The sequence below is a fragment of the Phodopus roborovskii genome, unplaced genomic scaffold (assembly GCF_943737965.1).
Source record: "Phodopus roborovskii unplaced genomic scaffold, PHOROB, whole genome shotgun sequence".
Taxonomy (NCBI): domain Eukaryota; kingdom Metazoa; phylum Chordata; class Mammalia; order Rodentia; family Cricetidae; genus Phodopus; species Phodopus roborovskii.
The window spans coordinates 32,107,553-32,128,415 of NW_026126540.1; the positions used below are offsets into that span (position 1 = coordinate 32,107,553).

At 48.0% G+C, this 20,863-nt stretch overlaps 1 protein-coding gene across 3 annotated transcripts in view; it reads left to right on the plus strand.

Annotated features, from left to right (window-relative positions):
* Igsf3 (immunoglobulin superfamily member 3) overlaps positions 1-20,863 on the plus strand; it is an 86,603-nt gene that overhangs the window by 48,120 nt on the left and 17,620 nt on the right. Inside the window, exons 3-8 of one of the 3 annotated variants that reach the window (XM_051199514.1) lie at positions 865-1,242; positions 3,544-3,954; positions 9,011-9,400; positions 10,711-10,770; positions 12,954-13,355; positions 16,881-17,285. In XM_051199514.1, coding sequence (XP_051055471.1) covers positions 865-1,242; positions 3,544-3,954; positions 9,011-9,400; positions 10,711-10,770; positions 12,954-13,355; positions 16,881-17,285 — 2,046 coding nt within the window. The remainder of the gene's footprint in view (positions 1-864; positions 1,243-3,543; positions 3,955-9,010; positions 9,401-10,710; positions 10,771-12,953; positions 13,356-16,880; positions 17,286-20,863) is intronic. The other 2 variants (XM_051199515.1, XM_051199516.1) reach the window with 2 other exon arrangements.

A 20,863-nucleotide genomic window follows, 5' to 3' on the forward strand; every position in this document is an offset into this window, starting at 1 on the left:
CCTGTCGGGAGCATAGCGGACGGACGGCATGGGCAAGAGACTTGAGTCTCCATATTTCACTTCTCGCGCGTACAAGAGGATGCAGTGTGAAGGGCATGGAGGGGGGGTGGGGAAGGCAGACTCAGAAGTGACCTTGGAGTGTTGTGCTAGAACCCAGAGGCAGGGGCTTGGTGGGCCAGTCAGAGGCAAGAGACCAAGGTCAGCTAACTGGTTTTTTTTTTTTTAGGCCTTCCTATGCCTGTCCCTCTGTGTCAGCTGGTGGGAGTCTGCTCAGCTTCACATTCCTCACTCCCTATAAACTGGCAGCCATTGCAGGATCTGCTTGCCTCTATTTGTACAGGGAAAAGGATATGTTCCTTGGAATGAGATGGAAATAAAGACTGCAACTCCCCGATCCCCAAAGAAAGACTCAATGACTTTCTTGGGCCAGCCCTGCTAATCATGGGAGAAACACTTACTTTCAGCCAGATTACAAGGCGGTTGCTTTTATTTGTTTTTGACTGGATTTGTGCCAAGGATTCAACTTTTCCTGTTCATTTTATTAAAAACTTTATAAACAGCATTAATAGATATAAAACTGTTGTATAAATGACAGAGAGACCAAATGAAATTCACAAGGGTCAGTGTTGAATAAGTAACAGAGCCACGTCCTTGTGCGATCAAATTCTCATATATGTATATTAGATACAGACTTTACTACAGTGTTTTAATTAATATTTATAAATCACAAGAGTGCCTTGGAAAGGGCCAATAACCTATTTATATTGCCATCATGTCACACAAATAACAAATCCTCTGGGGACTGCGGCCTGTTTTGCATTTCGTTAGAAAAGTAAACACATTGTTATGTCTGTCTCCCCTTAGGTGTGGTATCAGCACAGCGACAGGTCACTGTCCAGGAAGGACCCCTGTACCGCACAGAGGGCTCCCACATCACCATTTGGTGCAATGTGAGTGGCTACCAGGGTCCCTCTGAGCAGAACTTCCAGTGGTCCATTTACCTGCCCTCCGCCCCGGAGCGTGAAGTGCAAATTGTTAGCACGGTGGACTCCTCCTTCCCTTATGCCATCTACACTCAGCGAGTCCTCGGTGGGAAGATCTACGTGGAGAGAATCCAGGGGAACTCAGCTTTACTTCACATCACAGAGCTGCAAGCCCGGGATGCGGGGGAGTATGAATGTCACACCCCCAACACGGATGAGCGCTACTTTGGAAGTTATAGTGCCAAGATGAACCTAGTGGGTAAGGAGACACTGCTTCTGGGTGGCCAGTGCCAGGCCTGGGTCCCTTCTGTTGCCATACACCATTGCTACCTACTGTATGACTAAAAAAAAAAAAAAATTCCTGAAGTATCTTAGAATGCATTGGGAAGAATAAGTGAACACGATTTCTGTGAACAGTTTTAAGGCTGTCACTTGGGAAAGTTCTCGAGAGAACGTTTAGAACCTCAGTAGTTAACCAGACCTTTCCTGGTGAAAGGCAACTTGAGTATATAAAGGCAAGATCAGGGTGTGTCGCTGCATGCCTGTAATCCCAGCATCCAGGACTGCCTTGTGGCAAGGACATTTGTGGGTGACACTTTGGATGCATGGCTTGAAGGTAAAGTGGGTGAGATCAGCAGGAAGGAGGCAAAGGCCTGTAGAGCAAGGGTAAAACTCCCACCCCTGCAGAAGGGAGCAGCAGTAGTTCTAATGGGAAGATCACAGCAGGGGTGCAGTAGTGTGTGTGTGTGTGTGTGTGTGTGTGCGCGTGCGCGCGCGTGCGCGTGTGAAATCTCAGGGGAGTTTCTGCTCATATAACCCAGTGAGTTCCAGATGCTCAGAGGGAAGAGAGAGTAAGAGGGGAATGAGACCATTTTGAAGTACAGTAAGTGATTTAGTGAACAACCTGGGTGGATTCTCAGATTCTCAGAAACTCGTTAACCGTTCTTTTGGGAACCAAGTGGATCTCAGAGACAGACAGTAGCTTGTGACTGAAGCTGCCCACGAGCAGGTGTGTCTTTTAAACTTCTTCCCTGTCTATCCTAGTTTAATTAATAGCAAATCCAGAGAAGTAGTAGTAAGCTCCTTCAGCAGGCCTGATCTTTGGGCAGACAGGCATTGGAATATTGCTGCTTGAAGCATCTATTATATCCAAAGGGTCTTTCTTTGAGGTGAAGTAATCGGAGCACACTATTTTGCGTCCCTGTTTTTGGGGGAAATTCCCTGGACTCCATCTCTCAGAAATGATGAGCAAAAAGGACATGTTCTGAGCTGTGGGGCTGGAGTAGGGCTCTGGTTACCCAGACCTCCGGGCTGCGGGCTAAGAAGCTATGGGCCGCCTGCCTCAGTGCCCTCCCTGTGATGTAAGCTGGAAGAGAGGGGAACATTGTGTGGACACCCCTGGCTACCCAGTGCTGGTGAGAAAGAGCAGACAAGAGCAAGGCTGTTGTGTTTTGTACGTATGCCCTGAGCTCTACTTTACATTTTTACAGATAAGAGGGATGTGTTGGTAGGTCTTCTGTCAATAAAGACACTGTCATTGTTTATGTTTTTTCTGTAATGAGCCTCGCTCTGTCTTTATAAGAGGACTTTAAATCTCAATCTTGGGACAGGCATAGGAAGGGAAACATACCCCTGTCATGACTAGAGTGCTTTTATCAGGCAGCAGAGGCAACGGAGTGGGGGTGACAGTTAGTCTTCAGAAAGATAAAGGTCGGAATAAAACTCCAGCGACCGGACACAGCAGTGGCATCATTTGCCTGAGTCCCCTGTGTGCTGTGACTTCCTTCTGCTGTGGACCACTTTGATGAATCATGAGAAGGCACAGGGGAACAGGCCAGGCTTAGTGGTGCCCATTTGTAACTCAGCCTCTTGGAAGGCTGAGGTTGGAAAATCACAAGTTCAAGGCCAACATTGGAGACTTTGTCTACAAATTAAAGAGTTGGGGTTGTAGCTCAGTGGTGGGGCACTTGCCTATTAGGCTTGAAGTCTTGGTTCTATCCCCCATACAAGGAGATTATGATGGCTTTCTCTGTTTGCACTCCTCATTGTCCTTCTAAGCACCATGCACTGATGAGGTAAACTGGGAGATGGGATGGAGAGTGTGTTGGGAAGGGAAAAGGGAAGGGCTGTGTAGGAATGTAAAGCCAGAAGGCCCAGGAGCTGTTCCCAGTCAGAAGTGAGATGAAGGTATCTCAAAGCCATACCCAAATCAACAACAAATCTTATTAGACCTCAACGATTATTCTTTACCATATTCTCAGGGAGTTTTTTGTTGTATACATTTCAGAATAAAATCTATCTTTGCTCTGAGTGGGATTAAAATACCAAGCAGGTGTCAGTCAGTGCCAAAAATATTATCCTGGCTGTCATAAAAGAGAAGCATATTTAGGTTTATATGCCTTTTGGGGTTGTCTGTGGCCTTGAATCGATGGTCAGAACTGCCTCTGTTGAGGCAGTAATCAGTGGCTTCTGTGTGGAGAAGGGCCCTCGCCTCCTGGAAGGTGAGTCTCAGATTCTGTAGCCTTGTAACCATCCTCTGTGTTAACATTCTATGTTACAGTGATCCCGGATTCCCTACAGACCACAGCTGTCCCCCAGACTCTGCACAAAGTGGAACAGGATCCTCTGGAGCTCAGTTGCGAAGTGGCCACTGAGAGTGACCAGCACAGCCACGTCTCAGTATCCTGGCTTCGGCGGAAGGGTGGCGAGAAGCCTGTGGAGGTCATTGCCCTGAGCCGAGACTTCATCCTACACTCCAGCAGCGAATATGCCCAGAGGCAGAGCCTGGGGGAGGTGCGGCTGGACAAGCTGGGGAAAACCACCTTCCGCCTCACCATCTTCCACCTGCAGCCTTCCGACCAGGGCGAGTACTACTGCGAGGCTGCTGAGTGGATCCAGGATCCAGATGGCTCTTGGTACGCCATGACCAGGAAGCGCTCTGAGGGTGCCGTTGTCAACGTCCAGCCCACCGGTCAGTCTCTCTCAGCTTCTCGTCCTTTACCTGGTGGGGAGTCTGACATGAGGAAGGCGTGGGGACTCCTTGTGTGGTGATCATGACAATGCCCCAGGGTTTTGGGTGAGGTTAGCGATGGTTGTAATGTCAGCCGGAGAAAACAAGCATACACAGACCCAACTTGCCATGAGTCCCTGACAGCTGCCCATACTGGGCCCCTGTTCATTGCCACGTTTCCTTTACCATATGGCATTATTTTGAAGAAGAAGTTTTCTTTTTTTTAAAATAAGAGATTTTGCATAAAAATGTGGCTGGAGAGAAGGCTGGAGAGTGGTCAAGAGCACTTACTGCTCTTGTAGAGCACCCAGGTTCAATTCTTAGTTGACAACTATTCCCAACTTCGGTTCCAGAGATCCTTTGTCCTCATTGGATCTCCAAGCTCGCATGTGATATACACACAGGCATGCAGGCAAGGCACTCACACGCAAAATAAAATGAGCAAATCTTTTTTTAAAAATTTTTTTTTAAAATGAGAGGTTTCACAGAAAATCTCTGTGTACCATTCCTGTTAGCCATGGATGACACCCAGTTTGATGACGTTTCAATTGCAGAGGACATTTGAGATGAAAAGCCTTCTGTTGGGTGTGTGAAATGATGGACCAGGGAGATACTAGTGTACTATTATTTTTATATTAATATTCCTGCCATTTTAATAACTTCTAAAGTGCTTTAACACATATTGTCATGTCTGTGAGACAAGTTCAGATGGCTTCCTCACATGTAGGTGAGCACAGTGAATGCAGACATGCTGTGGTGTGACATGGGGAATAATCAGAGTGTGTGCCGTGTGCCGTGAGGCTGGTGTAGAGTATTGGATCCTGCTGTGGACACTTTGTCAAGAGAGCACCTGGGTAGGGTCCCTGAGGGGGAAGAATGGTGTGCTTCGGGCTGAAGTAGTTAGTGATGGTGGCCTGGCAAACCGAAGTCCTTCACAGCTTCTCTTGGTGTCTCCTGAGAGTCCAGGTTCTGGCACGTGCAGAGCTCTGGTTTAGAACGGATACAGTTGTTGACTGTGCTGGCTGAGTTGGGGCAGGTTCTTTGGTTGGAGGATGGTCATCATGCTGTCACTGGGGTGGTGGAGGTCTTTTCTCCTCTTTCTGCTGAGGGCCCTTGGTCCTGATGAGGAGAGGACGTTTCTGTGTCACAGATGGTGGCACTCTTGTCATAGCCTGTCTCCTGTCCTGGTGGTCAGTTATCTTGGTCCTTGCATGGGTGCTGTGACATTTGAGAGCAATGCTCCAGAGTCACCGAATACCAGACTTTCTGACCCATCTCTGAAGTCCCTTCTTGGAGACTCCTGGTGGTCAGGCTGGGAAGCTGTGTCTTTGGTGTACTTAATTACCATGTCATTTTTCACCTGTCTACTGTTGTCATTTTAAAACAATGGCTTGAGCCAGGCGTTGGTGACACACGCTCTTAATCCCAGCATTTGGGAGGCAGAGCAGGCAGATCTCTGTGAGTCTGAGGCCAGCCTGGTCTACAGAGTGATTTCTAGGACAGGTTCCAAAGCAGTACAGAGAAACCCTGTCTTGAAAAAACCAAACCAAACAAACAAAAAAACAAACAAGCCCCCCCCCAAAAAAAAAACCAGTGGCTTGAGAGAAAGATACCATGTGACAGGATTTTAGCAGAGGGATTTTTTTTATTAGGGAAAGAGATCATATAAAATGGAAGGGGCAAGAGAGACCGTCCTCTGGGGAGAGGAGCAGCAGGAGAGAGGGCAGAGGGTTAGAGAGAAAGAGACAAAGGGAGACAGACAGAGAAAGAAGAGAGAAGGACGGGAGGTGGGCAGGCCCTTTTAAAAGGGAACATAGTGAATGTGCACAGCTGGTGCTCTTGGTGGCTGCAGCTGAGGGGTGTCCTGTCAGAACCTCAAGGACAGACCAGGGCAGATGCCTGAATACTAACAGCTCCATTTTGTCTTGCACAGCTCTAGAGGAGGCAGGGCTGAGAGCATCCTCCAGACACCTAGTAGGTATGAAAGAAAGCAAAAGAAAGTTGGATTCTTCTTGCGAAGGGCACACTTTTTCCATACTTAGGACCAGAACTCTTAGTGGCTTCTGGATCTTCTAATATTAAGTTTATCCAAGAGGCTTTAGTTCCTGTTTATCATGTTCCTTCCTGGTTGGTTTTAAGATCAGTGTCAAAAAAGTCTGGGCCTAATTTCAGGTCTTAATACTTTTAAATTATGTTTGATCAGCTAATCTTCTTTATTTTAATCTTACCAATTTAGAATTAGGACATTTTGAATTTGCCCTGCATATATATATCCAAACTAAGCCAGCAAAGGAAAGGGGAAAAAATGTTGATAACTTCACTGTGTGTTTCTGTACAGGCTTGGGAGTTGCAACCCCACCTTTTAGTTTTTTTCTTCACATTTATTTTCATAGACATGAGTCTTCACATCACAGAAGGTGTGGTGCGAGCATCAGGGGATGCCAAGGTGAATGACATTGCTCTTTGCACTTAGGGTGCTAAGTGCTGAGTGAACAGGGAAGGCTGTTTCTGCTCTAACTTTCCTCTGCATAAGATGGTCATTATAGCAAATCTGGGAATTCCAGTTCCTCTGGTGACTTGAACTGTGTCAAGGTTGAGCAGACAGCAGCAGGAAATGTGGGAGGGCATAGGTCACTTGGTAGCTGGCAGGCAGAAGAAAGTCAAGTGACCAGATGTTGAGTTCTAGATTGAGCAGGAGGGAAGGGGAGGGGAGGGAAGGGGAGGGGAGGGAAGGGGAGGGGAGGAACGGAAGGGTACCTGCAGTATGTGCTATGAGGTAGAGCATGAACTTGACTCTGTGGATTAGGAGTTGTCAAGCCATTCTTCTTGGAACTTTAGGGGGTCCTTGGGAGTCAAGAGACAGGGTTGTGAAGAACTCATAGGGCCAGGCTGTGGTGGTCTGGGAGGGGAGACCTAGTGTTAGAGGCAAGAAGGACAGGCAGGCCATAAAGGAGTCGTCTGTGATTCCCTGAACTGTGAGAAGGAAAGGGAGAAGAAGGGTCATGAGGACGCACAGAGCCCTGCTGGGAGGTCTGCTTACCTGTTAGTGGCAGCACTGGTTGTCTTAGTAACCAAGTGGAGGGATCCACCTTGTAGCAGCCTCTTAGAGACATTCACAGCATGGCACACCCATTGCATCATTGAACATGCACATATAGAGTGTTAGAGCTGTTAAAGACAGAACCCGCAAGGGACAAGGGCTCTGGAAAGAATAGGAACAAGCCTGAGAGATCCATGGCTTGTTAGGAGATGGTCAGAGAACAAGCCCCATTGTGAGAGGAGCAGAATGGTCAGGCAAGGCATGGGAGAGGCAGGGGGCACTTGTCCTAGAACCAGGGGAGGAGAGCAATCCCAGAGGCTAGAGCTCCCAGATTGCTCTGCAGAAAGGGGCATGCATCTCTGGCCAGGGAATGTGAAGGCTACATGGAGCATGGGGCATTCTCATGGGATAAGCAGTGACTAGGGCTGCCCAAAGTGGAAATCCACAGTGATAGCCCACTTCACCTAGGAAAAATGAGAAGATCTGAGGCCCTGGCGTTCCCTGGGATACTACTTTGTCAGTTACCTGGAAGGAGTGCCTTTTGGGTTGGTGGTGGATTATGAACTACTGTATTTTACTGGTCAGAGGGCTAGTGACACTGAAACACAGGTACAGCCTCACCTGGGTGTGCTCCGCTAGCAGACAGTAGTATAAAACCTGCTGCTTTTGCTGTTCTAACCCAGCACTGCTTCGTTCGAGAAGGGGAGGAGGCCACAGCTGACATGTCTGAGATGCTGTTGAAAGGGCTTTGCTCTGTCAGGAAATTTGGGTAATATAGGGATAGGGAAGAGTTAGTCACTGGCAAGAAATAGTGTCTGGCTCAAGAGTCTGGCCTGTGTGGGAAGGAGGGAGAGGCTGAGCTGGACTGGAGTAGCGAAGTGCTTGCTTGGCTCACATGATCCATTTTCACAGGGAAACAGGAAACTTGGGAGAGTATAAGGGATGGGTTGGAGATGACTGAGGCATGGATCTTGAAGATGGTAGTGAAGGCCTGGAAATGCTCCACAGGCAAGGCCATTGTGGAGCTGAGGTTGCTGAACCCTTAAAGTTTACACACCACTGTGATGTGACCCCCCCCCCCATAGTCTCTACAAGGAGCATAGCTAGAACCGGAAGGAGCTAGGAGCTACAGGCTCCCACAGCAGGGGAGATGATGCCACTTCCTCCCAGCCTTAACTTCTCTTCCTGTCCCCTCACTTCCACCGTGAGTGCCTCCTGATACAAGGCGACGTTTCTTGAGTCTACCGTCAACTATGTACTGTTTCTTGGAGATGTGTGATCCTGTTTACAGTGATGATATCTGCTCCCCATCCACCATCCTGCTCCACTCCATACACCACCTAGATAGCTCCTGGAAGAGTTCCTGCCTTGATTAGTGGAAGTAGATTCTTTCCTGCTGTCTGCTTAAAGTCATGACCTGGCAGGTTGTAAGCCAGTGCAAAGACATTCTGTGTGATGCAGCTAGTTTATGTTGCCCATATCTAGTTTTTAGTGTTCTTATTATAGAGAGAGAAGAATCTCAATTCATCTGAGTGTTGACTAAAATTGGTGTCAGCACCTAGACCACTCTAATTTTGTCTCATAGACCTCTGTGAGGTGAGTCCTATGGTATCTACTGAACAAACAGACATACTTGTAATCATGTTGCTCTAGTAGAGCTCAGGCTAGACCTTTGTCACCTGCCATCTAAGTGAGGCTAGGCTTGTCTGCAGGCACTGGAGGTGTAAGCTAGGGCAACATATTCCTTGACAGAGCCCTTTTGGTCTAGATGGGAGTGGTAAGCCTGCCTGGGTTTGGCTGGGACTGGTATTTAAGGATTTGTGTGGCTGGAGTTGGATTTTCTCTCAAGATGAATACTGAGTCATGTCTGTGGTTAGGGTCATGAAGAAGGTCAGGGGAATGAGGATTTCCTGAAGCACTTTGGTGGGTTGTAGGCCTCATTTGCCCAGAATGCATCCAGTTTGTTTGTGTTCCCAGACAAAGAGTTCACCGTGCGCCTGGAGACCGATAAGAGGCTGCACACAGTGGGCGAGCCAGTGGAATTCAGATGTATCCTAGAGGCTCAGAACATTCCCGACCGGTACTTTGCTGTCTCCTGGGCCTTCAACAGCTCACTAATCGCCACTATGGGACCTAATGCTGTGCCGGTCCTCAACAGTGAATTTGCCCACCGTGAAGCCAAAGGACAGCTTAAAGTGTCCAAAGAGAGTGATGGTGTCTTTGTGCTGAAGATATACCACCTCCGCCAGGAAGATAGTGGCAAATACAACTGCCGGGTTACAGAGCGAGAGAAGACTGTCACTGGGGAGTTCATCGACAAGGAAAGCAAGCGTCCCAAGAACATCCCCATTGTCGTCCTTCCTCTCAGTAAGTAGAAATGCACTGCTTACTAGTTCCTGGTGGCTAATGACATCTTGGAGAAGTTATGGGAGAGACAATAGCTATAGGGACGAGGGGCAGAGTGTGGGATAGGGCCTCTCCACCTCCTCTAGCCCCAGGTCTACAAAACAGCAGGGGCATGTCTTGGCTGGAGATGGTACCTGCAGACTTGAGCTCAAGCAGCTTGGTGTAAAACACCACCAGCCTTGCCAGCTCAGCTTGGAGGAAAACCAGGAAGTCATTTGCTTCTCTGAGGGAATTAAATCCCAGAAGAAGTGGGCAGAGGCCTGCCTTGAAATCTCACTTAAGGAAAGCTCATCTTTTATGGGAGGATTTGGGTATCATCAACTGCAGTACTAAGAAGGATTTGCTGTCTGGGCTTTTCCAGGTATCAAGGCAGGTATTTCTCTAATTGTCTTTTCTGTACTGAAATTACATCGTTAAAAGTCAGTGGGTGGCAGAGACTCGCCAGCACGCACGGCGTGTTAGGTTCATCCTAATGTGACATAGTCATCAGTGGGTGGGGTGTCTGTCTTACTGGAGTCCCAGGGACTCTGTCTCCATGCACACTGACAGTGTCAGCATGGGTGGTGCTCTTCTGGGGATACCAGAGATGAACAGTGTGTATGCATGCTGAGTGTAAATGTCCATATTGTCAAGACGTTCTTATTAATCTCTTTCCTCTCACAGTTCTGTTTTTAGCAAAAAAGTTAATCAAAACTTACAATGCTCTGATTTTAAACAAGATGGTCCAGTTTAAGAACTAACCTTTAACTTTTCTTAGCTCCTAGGACTGTTCCTCCTCTTAGCCTTGTAATGATTTCCTTTACATTTTTATTTACACATCTATGTATTCAAAATGTTTCTCTGTTAAGTGTGAAGTCCAAAGTTGATGGAGGAGGGCTGTCACCTTCTTTCTTTTTTCATCAATGGGATTGTACTTTGAACACACACACACACACACACACACACACACACACACACACACACACCCTTCCTTACCCTTGAACTCTTGTGCTTTCCTCGCAATTGCATGGTGCTTTGCATAGAGTAGGTGCTTGCTAAATATATGTACAACTGAAACTATCAAACTGAATGCCCACACTCTTTATCCTGTTTTCCTGTGCTTGCCCTAACCACAGACTCAATACTTTTAAACTAATCTCTCATTGTTTCATAAGGATGGCATGAAGGGCAGCCACACTGTTTGCTTCCTTTATCTTTTGTACTAAAAGATATCCCCCAGCACTTCCAAGAATTTGTTTGATGATCTGTGGCCTGCTATATTGCTTTTCCAGCAGATAACTGGGTAGTTAAAGTCCCCCAGCAGCACCAGATCCTGCCCCAAGGCCACTTGGGTAAGTCTACTGAAGAACAACAATCAATCGGTAATGGTGATAATGCCCTGGACTTTAATGGCACCTTTCCTCCTAAGAACCCAAAGTGCTTCTGCATAAATGATCTCTCTGCTCTCAAGCCTCCAATCCCTGTAGAAGCTAGTGTTACATCCATCTTGTGAATGGAAACGTCAGAGCACGCACAGGGAAGTGTCTGATCCGGTTGTTCAGTTAGTGGTTGAGCTTGCAATTGCATTAGGAACATTTGCTCTAACTCCAAACCCGCTGCTCTGCGCTTTAGCCTGTGCTCCACCAGCAGCCACCTGATTGGAAATTTCATTTATGAACACACGTTCAGATTTTCATTAGTTCCTAGTATTCATTCAGTGTGGAGGATTTTAACTTGATGGCTACCTTGTTATAAACCTGGGAACCTGTATGAATAGTTACAAAGGGTAGTGGCTGCACCAGATCTGGGTTTGCCCATGCCTCAGCTGCCAGAAGGCTCTTCTATCTAGGTTTATAGCCTTTCTCCAAACAGCCACCCAGAATGTCCTTAAGAGTCCACTGAGGTAACAATAGGGTATACGACTGATGCCCTCCAGGTCATTCTGTATAAGACAGGCAGAAGGTTTTCTTCCTTGATGCTGAAGTGACCTTTTGTGTCTCACCTTGAGTTGAAAGCAGCGAGGAAGAGTATTGATGGTGACAAATAAAGCACGGGGCGGTAACTTAGAGGTAGAATGGCTGCAGAGCGTCCATGAGCCTTAGGTCCAACCCTCAGTTCTGCCCATCTCCCCACTTCATCCTTTCCATGTCATGACTCTAAGGAGGCACAAGCAGAATCCCAGCTGTGCACACGAAAAATTGAGGTTTAGGAGGAACACCAAGATTCCCCCTTCGTGGGAAACAAGCACAGCACACTCACTGTGACCAAAGCTCGGTGCTGAGGCCTGGTACTCCTCTTTTCTCTTTCTGCCTGGGGGGAAACGCAGGGGTGAAGAATGAAGTGGATCCAAAGGCTGCAGTAATCGGGTGTGCTTCTTGACCTGGGGTTGACGTAATCGGTTGTCAGTGGTGCCTAGAAAATTGAATCCAAATTGATTATGACACTATGTTTTGTGTTGGTTAATTCTTATGAGCTCACTGAACTCAGAATAGGTGATTATACAGAATAATATATGTATAATTAAGAAAGTGTTAGCCATCCTGTTTATGAAAGCAGGAATATCCTTGAGTATAGTAAAATCAGTCATGATTGTGGGTACCACCCTTTAAAAAGTACTGTGTGTGTTACACAAGCTGTATGCATTGCCTTACTTGCCTTTTATCTTGTAAATTAAAAATGATATCTTACAGAAGATGAAGCTGAGGTGTGTAGAGTTTAAATCGTCCCCTTGACTGAGACTAGCTATCCAAAGGAGTGCAAAGGCTAGACCAAGCTAGGCCGGGAGCGGGGTTCTCATCCCCCGCTTTGCTTGGCAGACTGTCAGGGTGGAGAGCAGAGGTGCCCGAGCCTGAGGAAGCGAGTATAATAGAGAGCCGTAGATGATGAGCCACTGGCTGGGGTTCATTCTTCTGTGTAAATGAAAGTGTGGAACTCTGCTCTCCATGCAATCTGTGAGACTAGACCATCTGTGTCCCATTTTCCACACACAAGCACATGCCATCTTCCCAATACTTCCTGACATTTTTCCCTACTTCCTAATATTTCCCTGAAGGATTCAAATGGTACACTAAGGATGTTTATAGCTTTTGTTTGACTGCTGTAGCTCCAAGTGGTAGAAGATTGAGGTGCAGTAGGATTTAGAAGTTGTTCTTCTCACCAAAACTCCAAGCCAAAAGTCCTGAAGTGCACCTGAACAGGTGACCCATGAATCATTTTATTCTATCAACATCCTGTCATTATATTTTATTTCTCAGGTTCTGATCTACTCTTAGATCTTAGGACCTCATTATCCCAGTCCACTTCCCAAAGCAAAGAGCAGTCTAGGCTACCAGATCTAGAGAGCAGTGCCCAGTTTAAATCAGCCAGATCTTACAACAGTGAGTTGTGTTTCAGAACAAATCAGAGTGTTTTGAGTCCTTTGGGCTTCGCTGTCAGGATCATGGGATTCGGTTTGCACACTTCTTCCTGTGTCATCTGTCAGGAGGGCGCCATGGAGACTGTAAACCCCCAGTGTGGCACTCTCTCTTCTCCCCAGAAAGCAGCATCTCCGTGGAGGTGGCCAGCAACGCCAGCGTCATCCTCGAGGGTGAGGACCTGCACTTCTCCTGTAGTGTCCGCACAGTGGGCAGATTGCAGGGCCGCTTCTCTGTCATCTGGCAGCTTGTGGATAGGCAGAACCGCCGCAGCAACATCATGTGGCTAGACCGGGATGGCACCGTGCAGCCAGGCTCATCGTACTGGGAGCGCAGCAGCTTTGGAGGCATCCAGATGGAGCAGGTGCAGCCCAACTCCTTCAGCCTGGGTATCTTCAACAGCAGGAAGGAAGACGAGGGCCAGTACGAGTGCCATGTGACGGAGTGGGTACGGGCCGTGGATGGAGAATGGCAGATCGTGGGAGAGCGCCGTGCCAGTACGCTTGTCTCCATCACAGCTCTTGGTGAGTGAGCAGTAGGACCATGGCAGATGCTTTTGTGTCAGACTCCTTCTCTTCTTTTTCAGGGTTCTGGTTAGAGGGCCTGAGGAGATGCCTCAGTGGCTAAGTGTTTATTCTGTAAGCATAGAGATCTGGAATTCAAGTTCACAGAACACCAGTAAAATGTTAAGTGGGCTCGGCATCATGCCTGTAATTCTAGCCTCAGAAGCAGACATGGGCTCCTTACAGCAACTAGCTATCGAGAGCACCATCCATACCAGTGAGCTCTGAGTTTGATTGAGAGACCCTGCCTCAAGGAGTAAGATGGAAGAACAATTGAGGATGCCTGACATCAATCTCAGGCTTGTGCATGCATGTATGTGCACATGCAACTACATACAAACATGCATATACTCTTATATACATGTCAACATACACACACACACGGTAAATAGGAAAACAAGTTCTGATTGGAGACAATGGTATCTTCTAGAGGGTTTCCTTGGGACTCTATGGGAGTATGTGCAGAGTTGAGGAAACTAACAGTAGATGGTGGGTGACATATGGGGCTAATGAATCCTGTGGGCTGTTACCACTCCTGGAGCGGCGGGGGTGGGGGGTGGGGGAGATGGGGTGGGGGGTATCAGGATTCTAGCCAGATTAGTGCCACCAACTAGCAGGACATGGCTGTGGCAAAACTGGCCTGGAAGGGTATCTTGCCCAGCTGCTGACAGCCCAGCCCTCCCAAAAGTGGCTGAACAGGATGGAAATCCCATTGCCAACAAACAGTACAGCATTTGCCCTGCGTCTGGCTGGGCGTCAGCACTCATCTCAGTTGTCCCATTTAGTGTGTTTTTATCTCCTCCCCTGTAAAGCCCCCACTTAAGGAAAAACATTTCCTCATTTGCACAGAGTGAAAAGATACCTCGAGATTTGCAGAAACCAAGTAATATTAGATTTGCTTCTCACGGGGCATCCAGAGCGGCTTCTGCCTGTGTTATCTGCCAGATGCAATCAGTCTATCACATTTTAAAAGACCAGCCTGCTACTTTGCTGGGAAGATAACTTATTTTGTCAGGCCTTTTGTTTGTCAGTCAGTCTCCAGTCTCGGGAACCGTGTCACCACCTTCCCTCAGGTAAGGCTGGTGGTGCTTGCTGTCCAGCACCCAGTAAAGCTGTTCACGATCAAGTCCTTGTCCTCCCTTCTGAGATTAGGATCCTTTTGCTTTATTCTTAAATGTCTGTTTTCAATCGTCTGGTGATAAAATGTTTTCCATTCGATGTTTAAACCCCCCGTAGCAGGGCTTCCCTCAGGCTGCCTTGAAAAGGGGGAAGCCACGTGCCATATGTAGGGATCCTTGAGCATTTCAGGGCAACAAGGTGTCCCTCAAACAAGGCATGCAGTAAAAAGAAAGAAACATGCAGTAGGAAAACAGTAAGCTGCCCCAGATCCCTGGTGTTCCACGGCGCCTGTTTGGTTAGACTGGCTTGCTGCCTAGGACTTGGAATGGACACAGCATCATGTAAACCCAGATGCAGCCTGTCTTCACCCACCTCACTGTGATTGCATCTGCTTTCTGAAAGCTTCAAACCAAAGATGGGCTTGCCTTCTGCAGTCACAGGGCAGCTCGGATTTCTGTTTCTAGAAACTTCTTCCAGTGATGATAGCAGTCCTGTTGCCTATGGCTTGGCACTGCTTGGATTCCGACAGGGGAACTTGGGAGATGTAGTTTTTTTCCCATTCTGGGAGGTTAGGGGTATCCAGGAGAAGGTGATTCAGTGTTCTTTCCCTGGAATTAATTTTACAGTTTCAGGTTATCTGTCTTGGGAGTATTTTTAAACTCCTCCCACAGTCAGGGCAGTCTGAATAGCCACCTCTTCCCCTGAACCCTGAGGTTGGATCTGCTCACTTGACTCTCTCTCTAGATTTCCTCTGGAACTGGGACTATGGTTGACCTGCCAGCCATAGTCTTTTATCTGAAGTAAATAGCAACACATAGACATTTCTGTATTGCTACAATTAGGTATGGATCTCCCTCAGTGGTGGCAGATGTGTGGATGAACTAATAGGCTGCCTGGCACCACAGAGCATTGTGTCTGTGGAGGGATACCTTGGCCTCGTGCACTCTGGTCTGTGTTCACGGTGTAGGCCTGCACTGGGCCTGGGCACCATGGCTTCATATGTGAAGCCGGGAATACCCAGTACAGGGTCAGTTCCATAACATCCCTGATCTGTACCACTTGTATGGCATGTGTGCTACACACCACTGCCCAAGTGACCGGCATGGCCACACAGGGTCCGTCTCTGTGTCTTCAGCAATTTTAGACAGCCTATTCTCTAACAATTACCCGGGGATATCCCAAAGGCTCTTTCCTACCTCGTGTTTCACTGGCAGACTTTACAGTGGTTCATCCCTTTGGTTTCTTAAACAAGCTACGTGTTTTCTAGACTATATACGGGGTACTACATACTCTCTAAACCTTCACAAGGACTCTTTACAGAAAGGGAAACAGAGGCAGAGAGGGTTATTTGATTAGTGTCGCATAGCTAGGAAGTTTCTCAAGAAGCTGACTGCCTTTGACCAATCTAATGATGTCCCCAGGCAAAGCAACCTTGGGCAGCTCTGGAGAGAGACGCACATAGTCAGTAGCCTGACTACCATTTACTACACTCAATATCAGGTAGTTTACTTGACTTCTCTGGACCCTGCAAAAGGGGTGGCAAGCCTGTCTGAACTACAAGTGTTGATCCAGTGAGAGGGATGAAGGCGGAGCTTCCGACACCAGGCTTGGCATGCAACATTCAGCATATACCGGCCACCATTACTGTTAAGATTATAGCCAATGTGCTCATCTACACTGAAGGAACTGTGAATCCTTGTACTGGAGAATAAGTGTCAGAGGCCAGAGATGCTTCCCCTTCAATAAGGAATATTGAGAGGTCATAGCCCACTGAGACTGCAGGGACCTCAGTTTAGGAGTGATGCCCTCCTATAACATGCCCCTTACTACCTGCATGAACCTAACTTTTGTTGGGAAATTAGAGGAGGGGTTGGCAGCCTTCTCCACCTGCCTGCTTCAGGATGTCATGCACTAGAGGATCAGGGACAGGTATCAGGGTGTTGGGTATGTGCAATGAAGGAAATTGGTTTTGGAAGGTTTTGTTTCCTCCTATTTTGCACAGAATTCTGGGATTGCTAGGAATGATCCTGGCTATGTGGTATGAGTCCTTGAGAGGGCTCTGGTGTCTTACCCTAGAGGAGGATGTACTATAAGCCCACATGAGGATCTCAGGTGTCATTGGGAGGAGACAGGGCTGAGTTGCTCAGAATAGTTAGGTCCTCTTTGCGTGAAGTCTTAGGAAGAATTGTTGAGTTGGGCCTTAACACGGTACCTAAAGAAATAGCTTGCACATGACAAGCAAGCTTAAGAACAGACAAGAAGCCTCTGCTCTGATGGCCAGCTTTGCCAGGAGGCCCATATTTAATGACACACTGCCCCAGAAAAGCCAGATGCTGTGTCTGCTTCATGTCTCCACTCTCCCTGCAGAAACGGGCTTTGCAGTCACAGCCATCTCCCGGACACCAGGGGTGACCTACAGCGACTCCTTTGACTTGCAGTGCATCATCAAGCCTCACTACCCATCCCGAGTCCCAGTGTCAGTGACATGGCGTTTCCAGCCAGTGGGCACAGTTGAGTTCCATGATCTGGTGACCTTCACTCGGGATGGAGGGGTTCAGTGGGGAGACAGGTCGTCCACCTTCCGAACTCGGACTGCCATCGAGAAGGCTGAGTCCAGCAACAATGTCCGCCTGAGCATCAGTCGGGCCAGTGACACAGAGGCAGGCAAGTACCAGTGTGTGGCAGAGCTGTGGCGGAGGAGCTACAACAACACCTGGACAAGGCTGGCGGAGAGGACCTCCAACCTGCTGGAGATTCGGGTGCTGCAGCCAGGTGGGTGCTCAGGCTCCAGGGCCGCCCTACTGTACGGCCCACATGTGTCTACACAGTGTGGTGAGACGCTTGGGTGTGTGCTTATATGATCTGGTGGGACTGTGAGGGTGTAGGCCTGTGTGGTAGGAGACATGAGGATGTGTCCTCAAGTGACAGCGAGGCAGGGGGATGTCTGCTTATGTGATACAGTGAGACACAGGGATGCATGCTTATATGACATAAGACATGAAGGTGTGTGCTCATCTGACATGAGGTACAAATGCTTGTTCTTATCTGACATAGTGTAATATGTGAGGGCATGCTCTTTCAGGATACATGAGCCATGGGGATGCCTGCTTATGTGATATGGTAAGACATGAAGGGCATATGCTTGCAGTACTGGGAGATGTGAGGAAAGAAAGAATGACCTGAGCCCTGGCCCAGCATCTGTTTTCCAACCCTGAGAAATTCAGTCACCCGCATTCCTTCCCATGGTGGACAGCTCATGTCTAACTATACATGTTTTCTACGAGTTGTGTATATCCCCTCCCCACTTGCATTCCAGAGTAGGTGGAGGGCACTGGGACACTTCATAGATCCTCCAGCATGTGACCTCTAAGAACAGGACATTGCCCTACCACCCACAACCCATTGTCGATCTCAGGAATTCAGCATCGGTACCGTGTTATTACCCACAATTCCCTAGTTGTCTCATCAGTGTTCTTCAGTGTAACCTCCCCCCCAAGAAGACCTCTGTTAGGGAGCGCATGACACTTTGAGCTGTATTGTCTCTTTGCTCTCTTCTTAATCTAGAATGGTCACCGACTTGCCCCCCCCCCCCAGAGACTTTAAAACATGGGCAGGCCACTCTAGGTTTTAAACCCATCCTGGCAGTAACTTTGTTGGGGAGGTTTCCTTGTGTGCTATTTAGACAGAGGGACTTAGAGGAAAAAGGAAAGGCAGTGGCTTTTGCTGAGCTTCTTTGCCCCCGTAGGGAAGAACAGCTCTTTGATTAGAATTTAACATTCCCTGGAAGAGTTGAGGGGCTAGCCTGAAGTCCGTGGGGCTGGCCACTGAAGGAACCATGTGGTCTTTTTCTGTAGTCTTTTTTTTTTTTTTTTTTTTTTGACTTGGATCCTGTCATATGCACTCCATTCTGCAGTGGGGGTCCTTCTAGACACCTTATCAGATTGTCCTCTGGTTTGAGGAGTACTTGGATTTTTCTGTCTGTCCTTGTGGCTGGCTAGGTTGGAACTTGATGGAGCAGACCACCCAGTCTAGGATGCTGCACCCCAAAATAGAAAAGGCACCCACACAGCCAATAGATCCTATAAACAGTTCCCCTGCCCCCTGTCTTTCTGACCCACTCACTTTGCAAACATGGTTTGGACCTGTTCTCCCCTACTGTGATTAGTGACCCCACCTGGTCACTGCAGAGGGCCACAGATGGGGAACTTTCCAGCAGTGTGAGGTTAAAAAGTGGTAAAGTTTGAGTTTCCCCTTGCCCTTGCCTGACCCCATCACAGAGGCCTCTTCTGTACCACATTTGGAACAAATGGGCTTTATAGATGTTGAGACTGTATCTGGCCAATTAGAGTTGAACCAGACCAACAGGATGCTGAGGAAGAGGCTGTTCTTCAGTAGGTGCTGAGGTTAATGGAGGGTTAAGCGGAGACCCCATTTGATGTAAGCACTTGGGGAAGATTCCGAGATACACACTGGCTGCCTTATGGAGCAGAGTACTCATGGATGGTAATGGTTCATTTTCCTTGTCTGTCACTCAAGGTCAGTGTTCTGAGAGGCAGTACCTGTCACGTGGTTTTGCAGCTTGGGGAGGTAGCAGAGACAGTGACCCTCAGACCTTGCTTGCCATTGCTCCTGTGAATAAGCCCCTACTCTTTGCTTGTTTCTGTTACTACTTGGAATCAACTTGAGCCCTGAAGCACATGTGTGCTCTTAGTTCATTAAGGTTCTCATTGCTAGGATGCTGATTAAATTCTGGTGACTCCTTTGACCACTATGAGCCCTGACAAAGGCCAGTTAAGTGGCACAGCTGAAACTCAGCCTGAGGTGAGAGCCCACATCTCTTTGACTCTGCACATCTGCCTTTCCCAATAAGATGGTAATCTTATTGGCTCCCATCACTTCGGGGTTAGGAGTGCCTTCATGTTGCATGCACACAGGAGCGAGGGGTCCAGGGAGGGGCATTGAGAAGGCTGAATCCAGCAACAGCATCTGCTGAGCATCAGGATGCTGCTGACTACTTGTGGTTTCCCTGGGAAGTGACTGCAAGTAGTGGTTGACACTGGGAACTTCTGAGCATTCCAAACAGTCTTCAGGAGACTGCTGGGCCTACCTGCAAAAGGTAGTTATACCTGGGCTCGTTGGCTCTTGACTTTCCCTCATTGAATGAGGGTCAGGAAGGGGTCATGGGACCCACACCTGGGTATCCATCACCCCTCCCAAGTAGTTGTATTGCAGTTCTGCATTGATTGTCAGTGGTCCCATGAGCAGGCCAGAGTGCATAGGTGGGCGAAAGACTTAAGAGTAGGCTATATGTACATCTGTGGTAAACCACCATCCTGCGGGGTGCAGACCTTCCAGTGTGGCTGCTCTACGGTCGTCCCTGCTCCTGCCTTTAACCCCTCACCCACTGCTCTGTAAGAAGCTGAGTAAAATCACTAGTTATCCCAGTGAGCCTTGGTAGCGTTGGATTCTGATTTGCTATAGGGACCTTGAGGGGGTGAAGTGTCAATTGCTTTGTCCTCTGAAGGGCAAAGGTCCTGGCAATAGCTGTCACAAATCCTGCTCTTAATGGTCTGGAGACTGGGCAGAGCAAAGGTAAGCCGTGGAGCAGCCTGTGGCTCCCAGCATGGATACAATGCCACAGAGAGTGCATCTTCTAAGTGTTACTGTCTCTCCTGTGGTAATTATTTATGCACTTATCACTGAATACTTTGCAAAGAGCTTCTCCCTAAATGCACCAGCTAGTGCAGGTGTGTTCATTTGGGAGCAAGGAGACAGTGTGTTCTCTCCCTGGGTCTTTGTGTTGGTAACCCCAGAAGGAAAGTATTTTGTTTCCATTTGATAAGTGAACAGTCAAACAGTGCCCCACCCCCAACTTCACCTCCATCAGCAATGAGTGGGAGATTGGGTTTTGAATCCAGGTATGCCTTCAGGAAAAGTGCTGGTAGTAGAGACTGCCCCTTTTTTTTAAACCGCGTTATCACATCTTATTCCTTCTACATTCAACCCCATGACATCCTTTATGGAGCTTATTTTTCCTTGCAGGTCCCTGGTGTGTGAAAGCCACAGCAGTGGTAGGATTAATAACAGTTGCAGGGTGTGACTGTCACCATTGCAAACGCCTTACTTCTGATAACTTACTTCATTCTTCCTTAATCTATGTAGGGTCAATAGGTGTGTGGGTGCCTGAAGCAGCTTACAGAGGAGGACTCTGCCACCCAGGGTGAATAAGTTGCCCAGTGATTCATGAAGAGTGGCAGAGCCTAAACAGGCAATCTGGCCCCAGAGCTAAATTTTTAATTATATTATGTACTTTGTAGACAGTGAGCCAAATTTATACTTGTTTTCTTCTC